At 43.9% G+C, this 20,047-nt stretch overlaps 1 protein-coding gene across 2 annotated transcripts in view; it reads right to left on the bottom strand.

The window, feature by feature from the left end:
* LOC100593369 (protein NPAT) overlaps positions 1–20,047 on the bottom strand; it is a 61,561-nt gene that overhangs the window by 34,414 nt on the left and 7,100 nt on the right. For both annotated transcript variants that reach the window (XM_030829291.1, XM_030829292.1), the window contains exon 2: positions 1,759–1,877. In XM_030829291.1, coding sequence (XP_030685151.1) covers positions 1,759–1,877 — 119 coding nt within the window. The remainder of the gene's footprint in view (positions 1–1,758; positions 1,878–20,047) is intronic.

Raw genomic sequence — 20,047 nt, 5'->3', positions numbered from 1 at the left:
TTTGTTGTTAAGTTTTAAGAATTCTACACATATGTTCAGGGTATAAACCCTTTATCAGACATGTAAGATACAAATATTTTCACCCAGCCCGTTTTTTTGGGACAGGGTTTTACTCTGTCACCCAGGCTGAAGTGCAGCCGTGCAGTTGTGGCTCACAGCAACCTTGACCTCCTGGGCTCATGTGATCCTCCAGCCTCATCCTCCCAAGCAGCTGGGACTAAGTGCACCACTATACCTGGCTAATTTTTAAAAATTGTTTTCTAGAGATGAGGTCTCACTATGTTGCCCAGGCTGGTACAGAACTCCTGACTTCAAGCAATCCTCTTGCCTGGGCCTCCCAAAGTGCTGGGATTACAGGCATGAGCCATTGTGTCTGGCCCAGCCTATTTCTTTTAACATGCCTCTTGTAGAGCAAGTTTTTAATTTTTTATAAAGTTGAATTTGCCTAATTTTTGCCTTTATAGCCCACGCTTTTGGTGTCATATATGAAACTCACTGTCAAATCCAACTTCGCATGATTTTTTTCTGATGTTTTCATTTAGAAGTCTTACGGTCCTGTGTTTTACATTCTGATCCATTTTGGTTAATTTTTGCATAAGGTATGAGGTATTTGTAGAGGTTCTTTTTCTACATATGGATGTCTGAGTGTTCCAGCAACACTTGTTGGTAAGACCATCCTTTCTGCAATGAATTGCCTTTAAGCCTTTATCAAAATCAGATGTGTGGGTCTCTACATGGACTTTGTATTTGGTTCCACATGCCTAAACTATCAAAAATGCCCCTTAATCTTGATTATCACAGTTTTTTAGTAAGTCTTGAAATCTGGTAATGTAAGTCCTCCAAGTTGTTCTTTTTCAGAAACTGTTTAGGCTATTCTAGTTTCTTTTCCATTTAAAACTTACAATTCAGCTTCATGTTATCTATAAAAATGCTTGCAGGCATTTTGACTGTGAAAAATCTATAATTAAATTGGGAGGAAATAACACCTTAACAATATTGAGTCTCTCAATCTGTGCATACAATACAATTCTCCTTTTATTCAGGCCTTAGATCTCAGGCAATTTTGAGCATTTGGATTTCACACATGTTTTGTTAGATTATCTCTAAGCATTTTGTTTGTTTGTTGCTATTATAAATGGGTATTTTCAAAAAATCTTCAAATTCCAATTGTTCATTGCAGGCATACAGAATACAATGGATTTGTGTATATTCTATTCTATGACCCTGCTTAACTTTAGTTTTGCATCATTTTCAGTTTCCTAAGCAGACATTCATGTTATCTGTGATAGTCTTTAAGGAGCCATGTTTAAAATAAAATGACAAACACCATGTGAAATGATGTAGTTCTGGAAGGTATCCACTATGTACCAAATGATGGTTTGTTGGTCTAGTGATATTTCGCAAAAAAGAGATGACAATAATATATCAAAATATATGTTTTACATTTGTCTGAAAGGAGCAGCCAGATACAGGTCAGGAAAGAAAAAAAAAAAGGCTTGGAGACAGCAGCAGCGAAACTAATCAGAAACGAAGGTGTCATTCTGAAACTAATTCTCAAAGTTGTAATTCATTTAATAGTTTTGGCATAAATTTGTAAAAAGAAAAGCTGGTCTTCTTTGGGTCTTGCCAGTCATGCATGAATATAAACCACCGAATTTCTGCCAATTTCAATTTTTTTTTCTGATAAGCTGATTTTATGACTATGTTTTTAGTTTCTTGTGTTGATGAAATATTTCCCTTAAGGAACAAATAACTCACCAGTAGGCAGGCTGGAATAAACCCTTCATCTGTACAATGTTCTGCATATTCTTTTAAATCTGAACTTTCCAAAATAAAAGTCTGGCAGGTAGAAATGAGGTTTTCTTGCTGTAAGTAACCTAAATAAAAAATAAAAGTTTAGGTACTTATATTAAATTCTGTACTTTTGGTTAAAACTGCTATTGAAAATGCTATAGCATGTACTGATATCACAATTGAAACCTTAGGTGGAATGCTCTAGTGTTTGGCAGCCTTGAACAGAAACACCAGGTTGTGCTGCAATACAAAGTATAATTCATAGAACAGGTGGCCCTTTCACAGGAAACAATTCTAGCTAAACTAGTAAAATAAAGTGTTTAACAAAGTATAATTATTTCACAGTACTTACAGGAGAACCAATAAATTAATGATAAATAACTATGTTCCTCTACTGCATAACTTCCATAAAGACCACGTCAGTTGATGGTATAAATTCACTTACTGGGTTATTAGAAAACTATGTTCTCACAACACTGCTATGTATTTGTATACTTCATTTATTTGCCAAACGATTTATAAAAAGAATGCGCAGAAGACCTACTCTGCATGAAAGCTGAGACAGGAACTCCCCTAATTCTTAATTTATGCCCTTTGGGAATCAAAGCATTACCAATCCCAACAAGAACATTAACCTTAACTAGTGAAAGAAGGCTAAGGCAGAGTGGGTCAACTGCTTGGCTGAACTAAAGCATGCCCCAATGCACACACAGACCCCCTTGGCAAACAAAGGGATATTTATTTACTCCCAGTAGTTAAGGAAATCATCATCCAATCATAGAGCATCAACTCTTCACAGAATATAGACTGCATAAAATTAGTTCAGCAAACTCACTAGACAAATAGCAACAGCTAAGACAACAACAAACATAGAAGAAAAGTCTAATTCCAAGAGTTGTCACATTATATTATTTAAAACATCCAATTTTTCACAAAATATTATGAGATATACAGAGAAATAAGAAAGTATGGATCATACAGAGTCAAAAAACCAAAAGTCTGCCCAGGGAAATCCAGACATTAGACTTGAGACTTTAAATAAGCTATTTTTAAATAAGTTGGAAAAACTAAAGGAATCCAAGTCCAGAAAATCGTAAGAATAATTTCTCACAACATAGAAAATATGAATAAAGAAATACAGTAGATAAGAGCAGGAGACAAACTCCCAAGCAGACAGGGGTAGGGTAACCAGTGAAACCCGTCAACCTTCAAGCCAAAGACAGTCTGAAGCCTGAAAACTGGACTGCCAGTTCTGTGTAGAGTCCATGACCGGAGTGAGAACTTCCTGGATGTCTTTTAGCCAATCAAATGGTGTTTTTTCCAGGTTCACCCATGGATCAATTAGCCTGCACTCTGAGCCCATAAAAACCTCCATTCTGAACCCATAAAAACCTCAGACTCAACCACACATGGGGACTACCTGCCTTTGGAATCCCCTCTCACATGGAGGTCTACTCATGTCAGGTCCCCTCTCGTGTTGAGAGCTGTTTTGTTGCTCAAGAAAACCTTCTTCCACCTTGCTCACTCACCAGTGTCCACATAACCTCATTCTTCTTAAACGCAGGACAAGATCTCAGAACCTGCTGAATGGTGGGTGTGAAAGGAACTCCAACACTGTAGCCCTTCAGCCCTCTGCTGGCATTGGGCAGCTACCTGACAGGAAACAGCAGTGGGGCTGGGCCAGCCCAGGAACCGCAGACTGAAGCAGGGTAGGGGGACGGAATGAGCTGTAACACAAACAAGCTGAAACATGCGCTCCCCTGCCACCTCCGTTTGCCACGCTGTGGGCGGTGGGAAGGAGACAGGGCTGTAACGGTCCTTGGGGGCTCAGACCTCAGGACTCCCTGGGCAACAGCCGGGGCTCTGTGGTTGCTGGTATCTCCAAGTTCTTGGGCGCCGCTGTGTCACCCTCACGCAGACACTGGCTCCCAAGGTGGAAGACAATCATGGCACAACTGGACCAGTTGCGGGGCTGAATGCAGAGCTACAGTGGGTATGGAATCCGGGCCAGAAGCAGTCTGCTGGGTCGAGTGGGCAGAGAGGGCCCAGCAGTGAGCCTAGAGGCGAGTGAGGCCCAGGCAGGTGTGCCACAGGCCACAGAGATGCTGGACAGCATAGCGGCACCGAATGAATCCTGTGTCATTTCTGGAGGCTTGTCTGGGATCTGTGGAAGGGTAAGAGTGGACCTCTTACACTTTAATTTCTGAGGCTTCTTGCCTTCACATTTTTTTTCCGAAAACGGATGAAGCAGTTAAGAGCTTCTGTCAGCCAGTTAAGAGTGAATGTTAAGTTAAGCCTCTCCTTTGCAGTTAAGGCACAGCTGCAAAGGAAAGGCTTGCTGGGGAAGACTTTGTCAAGCCTCTGCCATCACCGTCGGGTACTGGGAATGTTGGCTTTGTTTCAACCCAGTCTCCCTTCACAGAGGTCTAGCCAATGCATAGGATCGGAATAAGGTCCTCGGGCAACTGAAGGCATCTGGCTGAGGCTACACCTCCGTGTTACCTGAAGGCTCCTGGACTGGCCCCAATCCCCAACAGCCCGTTCGGGTGTCAGTCAAGACCTCCCGTCTTTCCTATAGCATTTTCTTTCTCTCTTTCCTGGCTCCTATCTCTTCTTCATATACAACGTTAAGGGTGTTGTTGCAAACCACAGTGATAATATTACTGAGTGGAATGAGCATTTTGCTTAGTCATCAGCAGTGTAATTTAAAACAATTTGGTTTTTGTCTGTTCTTAGAAGCAAGAAGGATGTAATGATTGAGAGTTTTCTTTCCCCTGTTGAAGGAACCCATTTGCATCGGGCAAGAGGCTATTTCCCTCAGGCAACTTCCCTTCCCTGCATTTAAGTTGTTTTTTCCCCAACAACCATGTCAGGAGTCAACACAGTCCTATAACTACAGGGAGCTTTGCTATACAAGAGACTGATTTTTTCCCTCTTGGGAGGCAACTTATTAGACCAGGCCTCCCCTCCTTTCTTAGTATGACTGAGAGGGATGTCTCAGGAAAGACTTTAACTTGATATTTTTCCCAACCCCTTAGTTATAGTTGAGGTGACCTTTTGTTTACCCATGCCTTTTAAATCATGACTGAAAGCCCAACTCCTCTGCTAGGCAGGGCTATTTTAGCTGGTATGGGATCCATCATCCTTATGGCTCCAGGACAGACTCTGTCTCACCCTAGTGCAGACCAATATTAATTAACCCAGAAGTCTGGGCAACTCAAAGGAAAATTGGTGCAGCCACAACTGCCACACTGGTCTGGGTCCACCTTAAGGATCCCACCTCCTTCTCTAACCAGAGACAATATCCCCTAAAACCAGAAGTTAGGAAAGGGCTAGAAGCCATCACTGATAACTCAAGGATGCAGGTCTTCCTTAAACCCTGCAACAGCCCTTGTAATACTCTGATATTGGATGTACAAAAACCCAACAAAGGAAGGAGACTGGTCCAAGACCTCTGCCTCATTAATGAGGCTGTGGTTCCAATCCATATGGTGGTTCCCAATCCCTATACCCTACTAACTCAAATGCTTGAGGGAACTAAATGGTTCACAGTCCTGAACCTAAAGGACATCTTTTTCTGCATACCATTACACCCCAACTGCCAGTACTTGTTTGCATTCAAGGATCCATCCAACCAGACCACACAGCTAACCTGGGTGGTGTTACCACGGGGATTCTAAGACAGCCCCCAGCTGTTTGGGCAGTTCCTTTATCCTCAGGTGAAAGTTTTACAATATGTAGATGACATTCTCCTTTGCGTTCCAATTGAGCAAGTCTCGGGAGGACAGTAAGGCTTGTCTTAATTTTCTGGCTAACAGAGGACATAAGGTCTCAAAATCTAAGGCTCAGCTCTGTCAGACTTCAGTGAAGTACCTAGGTCTAGTCTTGTCAGAGGGGACCAGGGAACTAGGTGAAGAAAGGATTAAGTCCATCTCCTCTTTTCCTCTCCCCAAAACCCTCAAGCAACTGAGAGGATTCTTCGGGATTACAGGACTATGGATACCTGGGTATGGTGAAATAGTTTGTCCCTTATATCACATAATAAAGGAGACTCAGGCAACTAAGACGCACTCCCTAATTTGGGAACCAGAGGCTAAAAGGACCTTTGACCAACTGAAACAAGCCTTGCTTGAGGCACCAGCCCTTAGTCTTCCCACAGGGAAGACATTCAATCTTTATGTAGCAGAAAGGAAAGGAATGGCCCAGGGAGTTCCAACTCAGGCCCAAGGTCCAGCCTAGAAACCTGTAGGTTACCTAAGCAAGGAGCTTAATTTGGTAGCTAAAGGATGGCCAGCCTGCCTCTGGGCAGTCACAGCAGTAACCTTGTCAGTACCAGAGGCCACTAAGGTAACCATGGGGTATAACGTAACCATTTATACCCCACATAATGTGGCAGGACTGCTGTCTTCTAAAGGGAGGCTCTGGGTAGTGAACGACCGTCTCCTCAAATATTAAGCTGTGCTATTAGAGAGATCTGCAGTTAAGAATCTGTCCCTCCCTAAACCCAGCAACTTTCCTCCCAGAGAAAGCTGGGGAACTTGAACATGACTGTGAACAGATAGTAGTGCAAATCTATGCGGGCAGAGAGGACCTCAAAGAAACCTCCTTAGAGAACCCAGACTGGACTCTCTTTACAGATGCAAGTTCTTTTGTGGAATAAGGCATCCATAAAGCAGGGTATGCAATAGTCACCCTAAATGATATTATTGATAGCATGCCTCTCTCCTCAGGCACAAGTGATCAACTAGCTGAGGTAACTGCCCTCACAAGGGTGCTTGAATTAAGCAAAGGGAAAGCAGTTAACATTTATACTGATTCTAAGTATACTTTCCTAGTCCTCTCTGCCCATGCCACTATCTGGAAAGAAAGGGACTTCCTCACAGCTAACAGGTCTCTCATACTACCAGGAAATTAAGAGATCACTATCCTCAGTTTTCCTTCCATGGGAAGTGGCAATATTACATTGTAAAGGCCACCAGAAGCGAACAGATGAAATAGCTGAGGGAACTAAGTTGGCAGACCAAGCAGCTAAATCGGTAGCAAGAGGGCCCCAGGTTTCTGATCCACTTGAGGCCCCTCTGATCTGGGAGGGCTTCAAGAGAAATAAAACCTCAATATTCTCCTGTGGAAATAGAATGGGCCACCTCTCAGGGACACACCTTTCAGCCCTCTGGATGGCTACAATCAGAGGACAGCAAACTTTATCTACCAGCTACCAGCCAGGTAGTTCTTAAAAGTTCTTAAAATCCTTCAGCAAGCCCTCCACCTAGGTAAGCATAAAACCTATCAATTGGCCCAAATGTGGTTTTCAGGTAAAAAGTAAAAATCTGCTAAAAATGCTCAAACAGGTCACTAATGCTTGTGAGACCTGCCTTAGAAATAATCCCCTCAAGCAACATTTTCTCCCTTCCGGAACCCAAATAATGGGAGGTTACCCAGGGGAAGACTGGCAGATAGATTTCACCCCTATGCGGAAGACAAGAGGCATCCAATATCTTCTAGCGTGGGTAGATATCTTCACTAACTGGGTAGAAACATTTCCATGTTGGACACAGATAGCCTCTGAGGTGATAAAAGTACTAATTAATGATGTAATTCCTCGTTTTGGACTTCCTAAACACCTCCAGAGTGATAACGGCCCTTCAAGGAGGCTGTCACCCAGGGGGTCTCAAAGGCACTAGGCATACAATACTATCTTCATTGTGCTTGGAGACCACAATCTTCAGGAAAGGGAGAAAAGACAGATATTATCAAAAGGTACCGCAGAAAACTGTCTTGAGAGACTCATCTGCCCTGTATTACTTTTCTTCCCATAGCCCTACTACATGTCAGAAACACCCCTTCGAAGCTGGGTTTAAATCCCTTTGAAATGATGTACAGACGACCTTTTCTCACCAATGATTTCTTGCTAGACCAAGAAACCTCTGATGAGATTACATGTATAACATCTTTGGCCCATTTCCAATAGGAACTGAAACAACTGTCAGAGGCCCAATTCTGTGAACTAGGGTCATCTCTATTCAACCCAGGGGACATAGTACTGGGTAAAGGCACTTTCTACCCTCTCTCCCTCTCTAGGTCAGCACTGGGAGTGACCTTATACCATACTTCTTTCTACTCTTATAGCAGTAAATGTCACTGGAAAATATTCTTAGATCCATTATACTCGAGTAAAGGCCTGGGAAAACTGACGGAATTACCTCTATTGACCTGAAACAGTACCTGAAGTACCAGTGTGAAAAAATCAGAGACCTCAAGCTAAATGACAAAAGGTTAAGTGTCATTAACCTACCATGGACATCCTCTTTATAGTCTCCCCTAGGCTTGCTTTTCTCACCCTTGTTCTGTTCCTCACAAGGCATCTTTACCAAGGACTCCTTAATCCCGAACCCCCAAGGGATTATATACTCCCCTAAACAGTTATTTTTCTTCTAAAGTTTAACTGCCCCCATACAAGATTTAATTTCTTTCACCAGGGTGAAACAGCTCTAGCCATAACATTGTTTCAGCACGTTTTAGTCTATTTTGCTCCTTATTTCTGTTATCTTTGGGACTACATTTTCCCCTTCTAGCTTCTCTTTGTATAATACACATATTTGGTCCACGTATATTTAACCTCCTTATAAAATTTGTTTCTTCTCAATTAGAGATCATTAAACTCCATATGGTCATGCAAATAGAGCCTCAGACGATGGCTCCCTTTTACTGGGAACTCTTAGGCCTCTGAGAGAGATCAGACTGCTGTTTTTGCAAAACAGCACCCCATCAGCAGAAAGCAGCAATTGTGGTCATTGTCCTTATCCTAATGGCAGTTAGATGTACGTCTTCAGAGGGAGGATTGATAGCAGCAAGAGACAAATTTCCAGGCAGACAGGGGTGGGTCCATGGTGAAACCCAACATTCAAGTCAAAGACAGCCTGAAGCCTGAAAACTGGATGCCAGTTCCGGGCAGAGTCCACAACTAGAATGAAAACTTCCTCGATGCCGAAGGCCAGTCCAGTGATGCTTTTTCCAGGCCCGCCCATGCACTCCCACATGCACTCCCACATTCTGAGCTCATAAAAACCCCGGACTCAGCCACACGTCGGGGCTACCTACCTTTGGGCCCCCTATCACACAGAGGGTTATCCACTTTGGGTCCCCTCTCATGTTGAGAGCTGTTCTGTTGCTCAATAAAAATCCCTTTCTACCTTGCTCAGTCTCTCATGTCTGTGTAACCTCATTCTTCTCAGATGCCGGACAAGACCCTGGAACCTGCCAAACCTGCGGAACCTGCTGGTGGGAAAGGGGCTGTAACATTGTAGCCCTCCTGCCTTCTGCCAGGAGCCGACAGCTGCCCCGCATGACAGGAAGCAGTGGCAGGGCCAAGCCAGGAGCCGCAAGCCAGAGTGGGGCAGTGGGCCTGAATAAGCTGTAACACAAACGAGCTGAAACACATCCCCCTATCATTCGTTGCCTTGTGGATGGCATGAAGGAGACAGAGTTGTAACAGTCCTTTGATCTGAGGAATGGAAACAAATCCAGAATGATGAAAAGTGAACAGTCTCAGAGACCTAAGGGACACCATCAACTGTACCAACATAAGCATAATGGAAATCCTAGAACGATAGAAATGCCAGAAAGAGTATTTGAAGAAATAATGTCCAAAAACGTGCAAATTTGAGAAAAAACTTAATCTACACATGAAGGTAGCTCAACAGTCTCTAAGTAGGATAAACTAAAAGAGATCCATACCTAGACAGACCATAATCAAACTGAAAATACAAAGACAAACAAAATCGTGAAAGCAGTGAGAAACAACTCATCACATACAAGGGTTTCTAAGTAAGACTGACATCTGATTTCTCACCAGAAACCAGAAGTAGTGAGATGATATTCAAAGACCTGATGTTTACTTTGATTGTTGAAGAAAAAAGATAAAAAACTGATAGCAAAAAAAGGTCAACCAAGAATTTTATTTTCTTTTTGAGACAGGGTTTCACTCTGTTGCCCAGACTGAAGAGCAGTGGCACCATTATAGCTCACTGTAGCTTTGAATGCTGGGGCTCAGGCGATCCTCCCACCTCAGTCTCCCAGGTAGCTGGAATGACAGGAACTCACAACTATGCCTGGCTAATTAAAAGAAAAAATGTTTAATAGAGATGGTGTCTCACTACATGTTGCCTAGGTAGGTCTTGAATTCCTAGCCTCAAGCGATCCTCCCACCTTGGCCCCCACAAAGTGCTGGGATTACAGGAGTAAGCCACCACACCCAGCCTCAAGGAAGAATTCTATATCTAGCAAGACTCCAAACTAAAACTTTAAAAATTATATGTTATCAGATAAACAACTAAGAGAATTAGTTGCTAGCAGATTTTCCCTGTAAGAAATACTAAAGGGGGACTCCTTCAGGCTAAAATGAGATGATACTGGAGAGTAACTTGATAACAACATAATATAAAGCAGTATAGGCTAGGTGCAGTGGCTCACGCCTATAATCCCAGCACTTTGAGAGGTTCAGGCGGGTGGATCACTTGAGGCCAGGAGTTTGAGACCAACCTGGCCAACATAGCGAAACCCCATCTCTACTAAAAATACAAAAAAATTAGCTAGGTGTGGTGGGACTCGCCTGTAATCTCAGCTACTTGGGAAGCTGAGGCATGAGAATCTATTGAACTGGGGAGGCAGAGGCTGCAGTGATGTGAGATCATGCCAAGGCATTCCAGCCTGGGAGACAGAGCGAGACCCTGTCTCAAAAATAAATAAATAAAAAAAAATAAAACAGTATAAGTGTTTGTTGTATGTAACCTTTCTTCCCCAACTCTGCTTCAAAAGATACCTGTACACAACAATATGGGCATATAATGTATGAAGGTGTAATTTACATGACCTTAAAAACATGATCCAACTATATGCTGTTGTCACAGGATACTTATGGTGTCACTTTTCCAGTTCGAAACCTCTGTGGCTGGTGGTGCCTTTGCCTGAGTTTTGCTAGGGCCTGCTGGGCTTGTTCCGCCCACTTGGCCAAGCAGGCTGTGTTTGGCTCATGCTACTGGGCCTAATCCCATGCCTGCTGGTGGTGAGCCAGGCATGAAGCAGTGAGGGGTGTATGAGCGAGCGCGGGGTCCAGCCACTGAGCATAGCCAGGCATGCTGGATGCAGTGGGGCGGGCATATCCAGGCACTGGCTCCCTGTGAGGTTGTATCTGGATCAGACATACCACAGTGGCTTCCACTGTGGGTACTGGGGAACGCAGTGGCACCCTGAAGCTTGGAGACATCAAGAATCCCAGAGCCCCAAAGACGGTGTCACAACCCTGGTTTGGGGAGCTCTTAGGTCTGGGATCCCCAAAGGGCCTCAGCTCTTCTTTCCTTCTCATTGTCTGCAATGTGGTGAGCAAGGGGGCATGTTTCAGCCCTGTTTTACAGATATTTCAGTCCCGCGTTTCGGTGGGTCCCATGTTATTATCCTGTGTCCAGGAAGAATGAGGTTCACGGTCAACTGGAAGGTGAGCAAGCCGGAGAGGAGCTTCACTGAGAGACAAAACAGCCCTCAGGAGACCTGCAGTGGGTAGCTCCTTTCCGTAGGCAGGTCATCCCCACGAGTATCCAGCTCTCAGTGGAGAGGATACCCACAGTGGGAAGCTCCTTTCTGCAGTGCCTTTCTGTGCAGGCAGGTCATTCTGATGAGTGTCCAGCTCTCAACAGAGAGGAGACCCACAGTGGGTAGCTCCTTTCTGCAGGTAAGTCATCCTGATGAGCGTCCAACTCTCAGTGGAGAAGAGAGCTGCAGTGGGTAGTTCCTTTCTGCAGGCAGGTTGTCCCAACAAGTGACCAGTTCTCAGTGGAGAGGAGACCCACAGTGAGTAGCTCCTTCTCGCAGCTGGTAGTCCCAACATCTCTGAGTCTGGCTGAGTCTGGGGTTTGTATGGGCCTCAAATGGGAGTAAGTATGTGCTGATGGGTCCATGGGCAGCCATGGGTGGGCGCAGAAAAAGCACCATAAATTCTCACTCCGGGCCATGGATCTGCAGTCTGACCCCCAGGCTTTAGCTGTCTCTGGCTTGAAGGTGTGGCTTCACCGGGGGCCTGCCCCTTTCCACCTAGGAGACCATCTGCCTCCTGCCACCATCAACCTGACATCCAAGGTGCCCACGGTGCTTAGGCTGTTCACGCCAAGGGGCAGGCCCATGCCGAGCTGCCCTCAGCCTCACCCTCAGCCTCCCTCATGTGCTCATCAGAGCTGAAAGTCCAGAGGGGGACCAAGGTAGCATGAGGCTGGTGTGTTGGCGCTGCCCCTAGTGCGCACACACCCAGCCAGGTCCCAGCAGCAGCAGGCTCAGTCTCAACTTTACTCTGAATTCCGAGTGGGCACTGGGAGCGGGGAGAGGCCAGGCAGCGGGAGTAGGCGTTTCCAAGCCTGCGGGGAAAGGGGGGCTTCCCGGGCCCCCGAGAGTGCAGGGATGCCTGCTCCACAGCTGCAGCTGCACCTGGGAGGGCAGGGCTCCTGCCCATCCAACTAGGAAGGGGACAGGGCAACCATCTGTTCCCAGCTCCCGCCGCCCTGTGGAGCACACAGCCCTGGCCACACACCTCCCGCGCTGCAGCTAGCGTCTTGGCACCAGCTGCTAGACTGATTCAAAGACACAAACAGGGTGAAAGGAAAAGGACAGGAAAGATTACTGGATTACACCATCCAGTAATCAAGTAAGACTTAAAGTTGTTATATTAATACAGGCTGAGTATCCCTTATCTGAAATGCTTGGGACCAGAAGTGTTTCAGATTTTTCTCCCTTTCAGATTTTGGAACATTTGCATTACTTACTGGTTGAGCATCACTAATCTGAAAATCTGAAATGCTCCAATGAACATTTCCTTTGAGGATCATGTTGGTATTTAAACAGTTTTGGTTTTGGAGCATTCTGAATTTTTGAATTAGGGATACTCAACCTGTCTCAAAGTAGGTATTAAGGTATAGTAACAAAATATTGTTACTAGAGACAAAGATAATGACAAAACAGGTCAATCCACAAAAAGATAACAATGGCTGGGTGCAGCAGCTCACTTTGGGAGGCTGAGGTGGTAGAATCGCTTGAGCCTAGGAGTTCAAGACCATCCTGGGAAACCTAGTGAGAACCCACCTCTATGGTTTTTAGAAATTAGCTGGGCTTGGTGGTGTGCACCTGTAGTTTCAGCTGCTCTGGAGGCGGAGGTGGGAGGACAGCTTGAGCAGAGGAGGTCAAGGCTACAGTGAACCATGACTGCACCACTGCACTCCAGCCTGGGCAACAGGGTGAGACCCTGTCTTTAAAAAAAAAAAAAAAAAAAAAGAGAAAGAGAGAGAGAGAAAAATAACACTTATAAACATAAATACACCTAACTGAGCCCAAAGTAGAAAGCAAACTCACGGAAGGAAAAGGAGAAAACAGATAATTCAACAATAAAAGTTGAAGGCTTCTATACCACACTTTCAGTAATACACAGAACAACTAGGCAGAAGATCAATAAATAAACAGAAAATTTAAACTGTAAAGCAACTAGACCTACCAGATATCTATAGAACATTCCAGTAAAAACAGCATAATACACATTTTTCTCAACTGTACATGGAATATTTTCCAGGGCCGACCATATGTTAGGACATGAAATAAGTGTCAATAAATTTATGAGATGCAACTAAAGCAGTGCACAGTGGAAAATTTACAGCTATAAACACCTGTATTTAAAAAAGAGATGCCAGGCGCCGTGGCTCATGCCTGTAATCCCAGCACTTTGGGAGGCTGAGACAGGCAGATCACCTGAGGTCAAGAGTTCGAGGCCAGCCTGGCCAACATGGTAAACTCCGTCTCTACTAACAATATAAAAAATTAACTGGGTATGGTGGCGGGCGCCTGTAATCCCAGATACTCAGGAGGCTGAGGCAGGAGAATGGTGTGATCCTGAGAGGCGGAGGCTGCAGTGAGCTAAGACTGTGCCACTGCACTCCAGCCTGGGTGACAGGGCAAGACTCTGTGTCAAAAATAACTAACTAAATAAATAAATAAAAAGATAAGCCAAGCATGGTGGCATACACCTATAATCCCAGCTATTTGGCAGGCTGAGGCAGGAGAGTACCATGAAGTGAGGAATTCAAGAGCCTGTGTCTAAAAAAATCTCTTTAAATTAGGTAGGTGTGCTGGCACGTGCCTGCAGTCCCAGTAGTTCAGGAGTTCAAGGCTGTAGTGAACTATGATCACGCCACTGCACTCTAGCATGGGCAACAGACTGAGATCTTGTCTCAAAACAAACAAACAAACAAACAAACAAACAAACAAACCAAAACCTTAAAATTTAAAATCAATAACCACATTGGGCCAGGCGCGGTGGCTCACGCCTGTAATCCCAGCACTTTGGGAGGCCGAGGCAGGCACATCACGAGGTCAGGAGATCGAGACCATCCTGGCTAACACGATGAAACCTCGTTTCTACTAAAAATACAAAAAATTAGCTGGGTGTGGTGGCAGTCGCCTGTAGTCCCAGCTACTCAGGAGGCTGAGGCAGGAGAATGGTGTGAACCTGGGAGGCAGAGCTTGCAGTGAGCAGAGATCGCGCCACTGCACTCCAGCCTGGGCAACAGAGCAAGACTTCATCTCAAAAAGAAAAAAAAAATTCAATAACCACACCATCTACCTTAAGAAACTAGAAAAAGAGCAAAGCAGAAGGAAATACACAGAGTATACATAAATGAAACAAATAAAAAGAGAAAAATGAATAAAAACAGAAGCTAGTTCTCTGAAAACGTCAACAATGTTGACAATTCTGTAGCTAGACCAACCAAAACAAAAAAAAAAGAGAATACTCAAATTATACTAGATCAGAAAAGTAAGAGGGGATATTACTATCAATATTATAGAAATAAATGGGAATGTAAAAGAACAGTATGAACAGTTGTTATCTCAACAATTTAGAGAATCTAGATGAAATGGGTAATTCTTAGAAAGACCCTCATACAGTTTAGATGTTGCTCCTGCTAAATCTCACCTTGAATTGTAATCCCCAATGTTGGAGGTGGGGTCTGGTGGGAGGTGTTTTGGCCACAGGGGCAGATTCCTCATGCCCTGGTGTTATCCTTGAGATAGTTCTCACAAGACCTGGTCGTTTAAAAGTGTGTGACACCTCTTTCTCTCTTGCTCTCACTCTTGCCACGTGAGAGGCCAGCTTCCCCCTTCACCTTCCGCCACGATTGTTAAGCTTCCCAAGGCCTCCAGAAGGCAAGCAGATGCCAGCACCATGCTTCCTGCAAAACCTAAAGAACTGTGAGCCAATTAAACCTCTTTTCTTTACAAGTTACCCACTCTCAGGTATTTCTTCATAGAAACATAAGAACGGACTAATAGACCAAAACTACGAGAACTGACTCAAAAAGAAACAAAATCTGAATAGACCTATAACAAGAAAAGAAATGGAATTTGTAATAAAGAAACTTCTCAGGAGGAAAAGCCCAACTGGGATCAAATGCCCTCACTGGTGAATTCTACAAAACATTGAATGAAACACCAATCCTTTACAAACTCTTTTTGAAATAGTAGGAGAGGACTTCTCAACTCATTTTTTTAGACCAACATTACCCTGATACCAAAACCAGAGAAAGACATCACAAAACTACACGCCAACATTCCTTATGAAACTGGACATAGGGGCCAGGGTCAGTGGCTCATGCCTATAATCCCAGCACTGTGGGAGGCCGAGGCGGGCGGATCATGAGGTCAGGAGATTGAAACCATCCTGACCAACATGGTGAAAACCCATCTCTACTACAAATACAAAAATTAGCTGGGCCTGGTGGTGTGTGCCTGTAATCCCAGCTACTCGGGAGGCTGGGACAGGAGAATCGCTTGAACCAGGGAGTCAGAGGTTGCAGTGAGCTGAGATCACGCCACTGCATTCCAGCTTGGCAACAGAGCAAGACTCCGTCTAAAAAAAAAAAAAGAAACAAAGTGAACATAAAAGTCCTCAACAGGGTGGGCACAGTGGCTCACGCCTGTAATCCCAGCACTGTGGGAGGCCGAGGCAGGAGGACTGCTTGAGCTCAGGAGTTCCAGACCAGCCTGGGCATAATGGCAAAATGCCATCTCTACAAAAAATATGAAAGTTAGCTGGACATCGTGGTGTGCACCTGTGGTCCCAGGTACTCAGGAGGCTGAAATGGGAGGATCACTTGAGCCTGGGAAGTCAAGGCTGCAGTGAGCCATAATTGTGCCGCTGCCCTCCAGAACAGGTGACAGTGAGACCCCGTCTTCAGGAAAAACAAACAAACAAACAAACAAACCTTAACAAAATACTAGCAAATCAAAGCCAGCAACATATAAAAACAGTGATGCACCATGACCAAGTGGGATTTAATGCAGTAATGCAAGGTTGGTTGAATAAAAATAAATCAGTGTAATATACTATATTCCTAATGTAAAAGACAAAAGTCACATTATCATGGAAAAAGAACCACTGAACAAAATCCAACCAATCTGGGCAATACAGTGAGACCCCCATCTCTATAAAAAATTAAAAATTTAGCTGGGTATGGTGGCATGTGCCTATAGTTCCAGTTACTTGGGAGGGTGAGGTAGAAGGATAGTTTCACTCTGGGAGGCTTGAGGCTGCAGTGGGCCATAATCATGCCACTGCAGTCCAGCCTGGATGACAGAGTAAGAACCTGTTTCAAAAGCGAAACAAAACAAAACAAAACAAAACACTACCAAAGAAACCAAAATCCAACACCCTTTCATGATAAAAACACTAGAAATAAAAGGAAATTTCCTCAACCTGATAGAGTTATCTAAAAAAAACAAAAAGCCAAGTAACATCATCTTCAATGCTTTAAAATTCAAAGCTTTCCCCATAAGATCAGGGAAAAGGTAAGAATGTCTGTTCTTGTCATTTCTATTCAACACTGCATGTATCCTCTAGCCAGGGCAATTTGGAAAAAACTTGAAATAAAAAGCATCCAGGCTGGGCACAGTGGCTCACACCTGTAATCCCAGCACTTTGGGAGGCCGAGCTGGGCGGATCACTTGAGGTCAGGAGTTCCAGACCAGCCTGCTCAACATGGTGAAACCCCGTCTCTACTAAAAATACAAAAATTAGCCAGGCGTGGTGGTGCATGCCTGTAATGCCAACTACTCAGGAGGCAGAGGCAGAATTGCTTGAATCCAGGAGGCGGAGGTTGCAGTGAGCTGAGATAGTGCCACTCCACTCCAGCCTGGGCAACAGAGCGAGACTCCGTCTTAAAAGAAAAAAAAAAAAAAGCATCCAGATGGGAAAGGAAAAAAGTCAGATTACCCCTATTTGCAGATGACATGTCTTATATAGAAAATCCTAAGGAAGCCATGAAAAAAAAAAACTATTAGAGGCCGGGCACCATGGCTCATGCCTATAATCCCAGCACTTTGGGAGGCCAAAGCAGGCAGATTGCCTGAGATCAGGAGTTCGAGACCAGTCTGGCCAACATGGTGAAACCCCGTCTCTATTAAAAATACAAAAAAATGAGCCAGGCATGGTGGTGTCCACCTTAATCCCAGCTACTAGGGAGGCTGAGGCAGGGGAATCACTTGAACCAGGGAGGTGGAGGTTGCAATGAGCCGAGATGGTGCCACTGCACTCCAGCCTGGGCAACAGAGCGAGACTCTGTCTCAAAAAAAAAAGAAAAAAAAAAAAGAGAAGAAACCTCCCTAGGCTGGGCATGGTGGCTCATGCCTGTAATCCAGCAGTTCGGGAGGCTGAGACCGGCAAATCACCTGAGGTTGGGAGTTCGAGACCAGCCTGACCAACATGGAGAAACCCTGGCTCTGCTAGAAATACAAAATTAGCTGGGCAAGGTGACGCTTGCCTGTAATCCCATCTACTCTGGAGGCTGAGGCAGGAGAATCGATTGAACCCGGGAGGCGGAGGTTGTGGTGAGCCAAGATGGCACCACTGCACTCCAGCCTGGGCAACAAGAGCGAAACTCTGTCCCAAAAACAAAACAAAACAAAACAAAACAAAAACTATTAGAGCTAATAAATGACTTCAACAAGGTTGCAGGATACACAATGAATATATAAAAGTCAATAAATCTCAATGAACTACCAAAAATTAAGAATGCAATGCTAGTTACAATAGCATCAAAAGAAATAAAACTTATGAATAAGTTTAACAAAAGTAAAGGACTTGCATACTAAAAACTGGAAAACATCACTGGAGGAAATTAAAGACCTAAATCCACGCAAAGACATACTGTGTTCATGGACTGAAAGGTTCAATATTGTTAAAAACTCAATACTCTCAAAATTCACCGATACATTCACCACAATTCCTATCATAATCTCAACTGCCTTTTGTGCAGAAATGGACAAACTGATCCTAAAACTCATAAGGTAATACAAGGGGGCTGGAATAGCCAAAATAATCTTGAAAATGAAGAAAAAGTTGAAGCACTTACACTTACCAATTTCAAAACTTACTATAAAGCTACAGTAATCAAGATAATGTACTGGCATGAGGTTAGACACACAAATTAGTGGAACAAAATAAAAAATCCAGACCTTTCTTATTTATCTAGTCAACTCTGAAGCATGGAATCCAGACATTTATGGTCAGTTTATTTTTTTTCAGAGACAGAGTCTTGCTCTGTCACCCAGGCTGGAGTAGAGTGGCGCAATCATAGCTCACTATAACCTTGAACTCCTGGGCTGAAGTGATCCTCCCACTTCAGCCACCCCAGTAGCTAGGACTAGAGGCATGTACCACCAAATAAATGCCCAGCTAATTACTTATTTATTGGTACAGATGGGGTGTCTCAGTATGCTGCCCAGGCTGGTCTTGCTCCCCTGGCTTCAAGCAATCCTCCTGCCTTGGCCTCCCAAAGTGTTGGGATTACAGGGTGAGCCATTACACCTGGCCTGCATTTTTCATAACAGTGTCCATTAATCAATGGACAAACAAAATATGGCATATTCATATAATGAAATATTCAGCTATAAAAAGGAATGAAGTACTAATACCTGCTACAACATGGAATAATGTTGAAAACATTATGCCATGTGAAAGTCAGACACAAAAAGCCAAATATTCTATTTCATTTATGTGCAATGTCCAGGCAAGGCAAATGTATAGATACAGAAAGTAGATTTGTGGTTGGCAGAGGATGGGGCAAGGGGGAATTGGAAGTGACTTAATAGTATAAGGATTCTCTTTGGAGTGATGGAAATATTGAAATTAGTGGTGATATCTGCACATTATGAATCCATAAATATCCTGGATTTTCATACCCTGAAAAACAACAAATTTTACATTTTGTAGTATGTGCATCATACCTCAATAAAAAAAATATGATTCCAATTTTTTTTTTTTTTTTTTTGAGATGGAGTCTCACTCCTGTCACCCGCGCTGGAGTGCAGTGGTGCTATCTCGGCTCACTGCAATCTCTGCCTCCCAGGTTCAAGCAATTCTCCTGCCTCAGCCTCCCAAGTAGCTGGGATTACAGATGCCTGCCACTATGCCTGGCTAATTTTTATATTTTTAGTAGAGACAGGGTTTTGCCATGTTGGCTAGGCTGGTCTGGAACTCCTGACCTCAGGTGATTTGCCCACCTTGGCCTCACAAAGTGCTGGGATTACACGCGTGAGCCACTGCACCCAGCCTATGATTCCAAATTTTTAATGTGTCATATGAGGTTCTACTTGCTTTGTATCCTAATTTCCTCTTCAGCCTATGTTTTGCCATTCTATTGCTTCCAGCCAAACTGGTCTTTCAGTCCCACAGATACACCATTGATTGTATTTCAAGGCCATTGTATATTCTATTTTCTTTGCTTGGACAGCTAATCTTTTCTTAGCCTAGCTATCTTCAACTCATTCTTCACAGTTTAGTATAATTACTCCCTATTCCCCACTATTAAATATTCCCTTATAGGTATTACTTAATACTTATAAGTATTCCCTTATACTTTCCTTTGAAGTACACTTATCTCAGTGCTGGCATAATAGTAAGTATTTGTTAGCTACTGAAATTATAAGTGGGAGCTAAAGGATGAGAACACACGGGCACATAGAGGGAACAACACACACTGGGGCCTATTGGAGGGTGAAGGGTGGGAGGAGGTAGAGGATCAGGAAAACTAACTAATGGGTTCTAGGCTTAACACCTGGGTGATGAAATGATACGTACAACAAACCCCTATGACACAAGTTTACCTATATAACAAACCTGCACATGTACCCCTGAACTTAAAAGATAAAAAAAAGAAATTATTTCTAACGT

Source organism: Nomascus leucogenys, chromosome 15 (assembly GCF_006542625.1).
Source record: "Nomascus leucogenys isolate Asia chromosome 15, Asia_NLE_v1, whole genome shotgun sequence".
Taxonomy (NCBI): Eukaryota; Metazoa; Chordata; class Mammalia; order Primates; family Hylobatidae; genus Nomascus; species Nomascus leucogenys.
The sequence above is the reverse complement of the archived record's forward strand: the minus strand, read 5'-3'. Positions and strand labels throughout refer to the sequence as shown.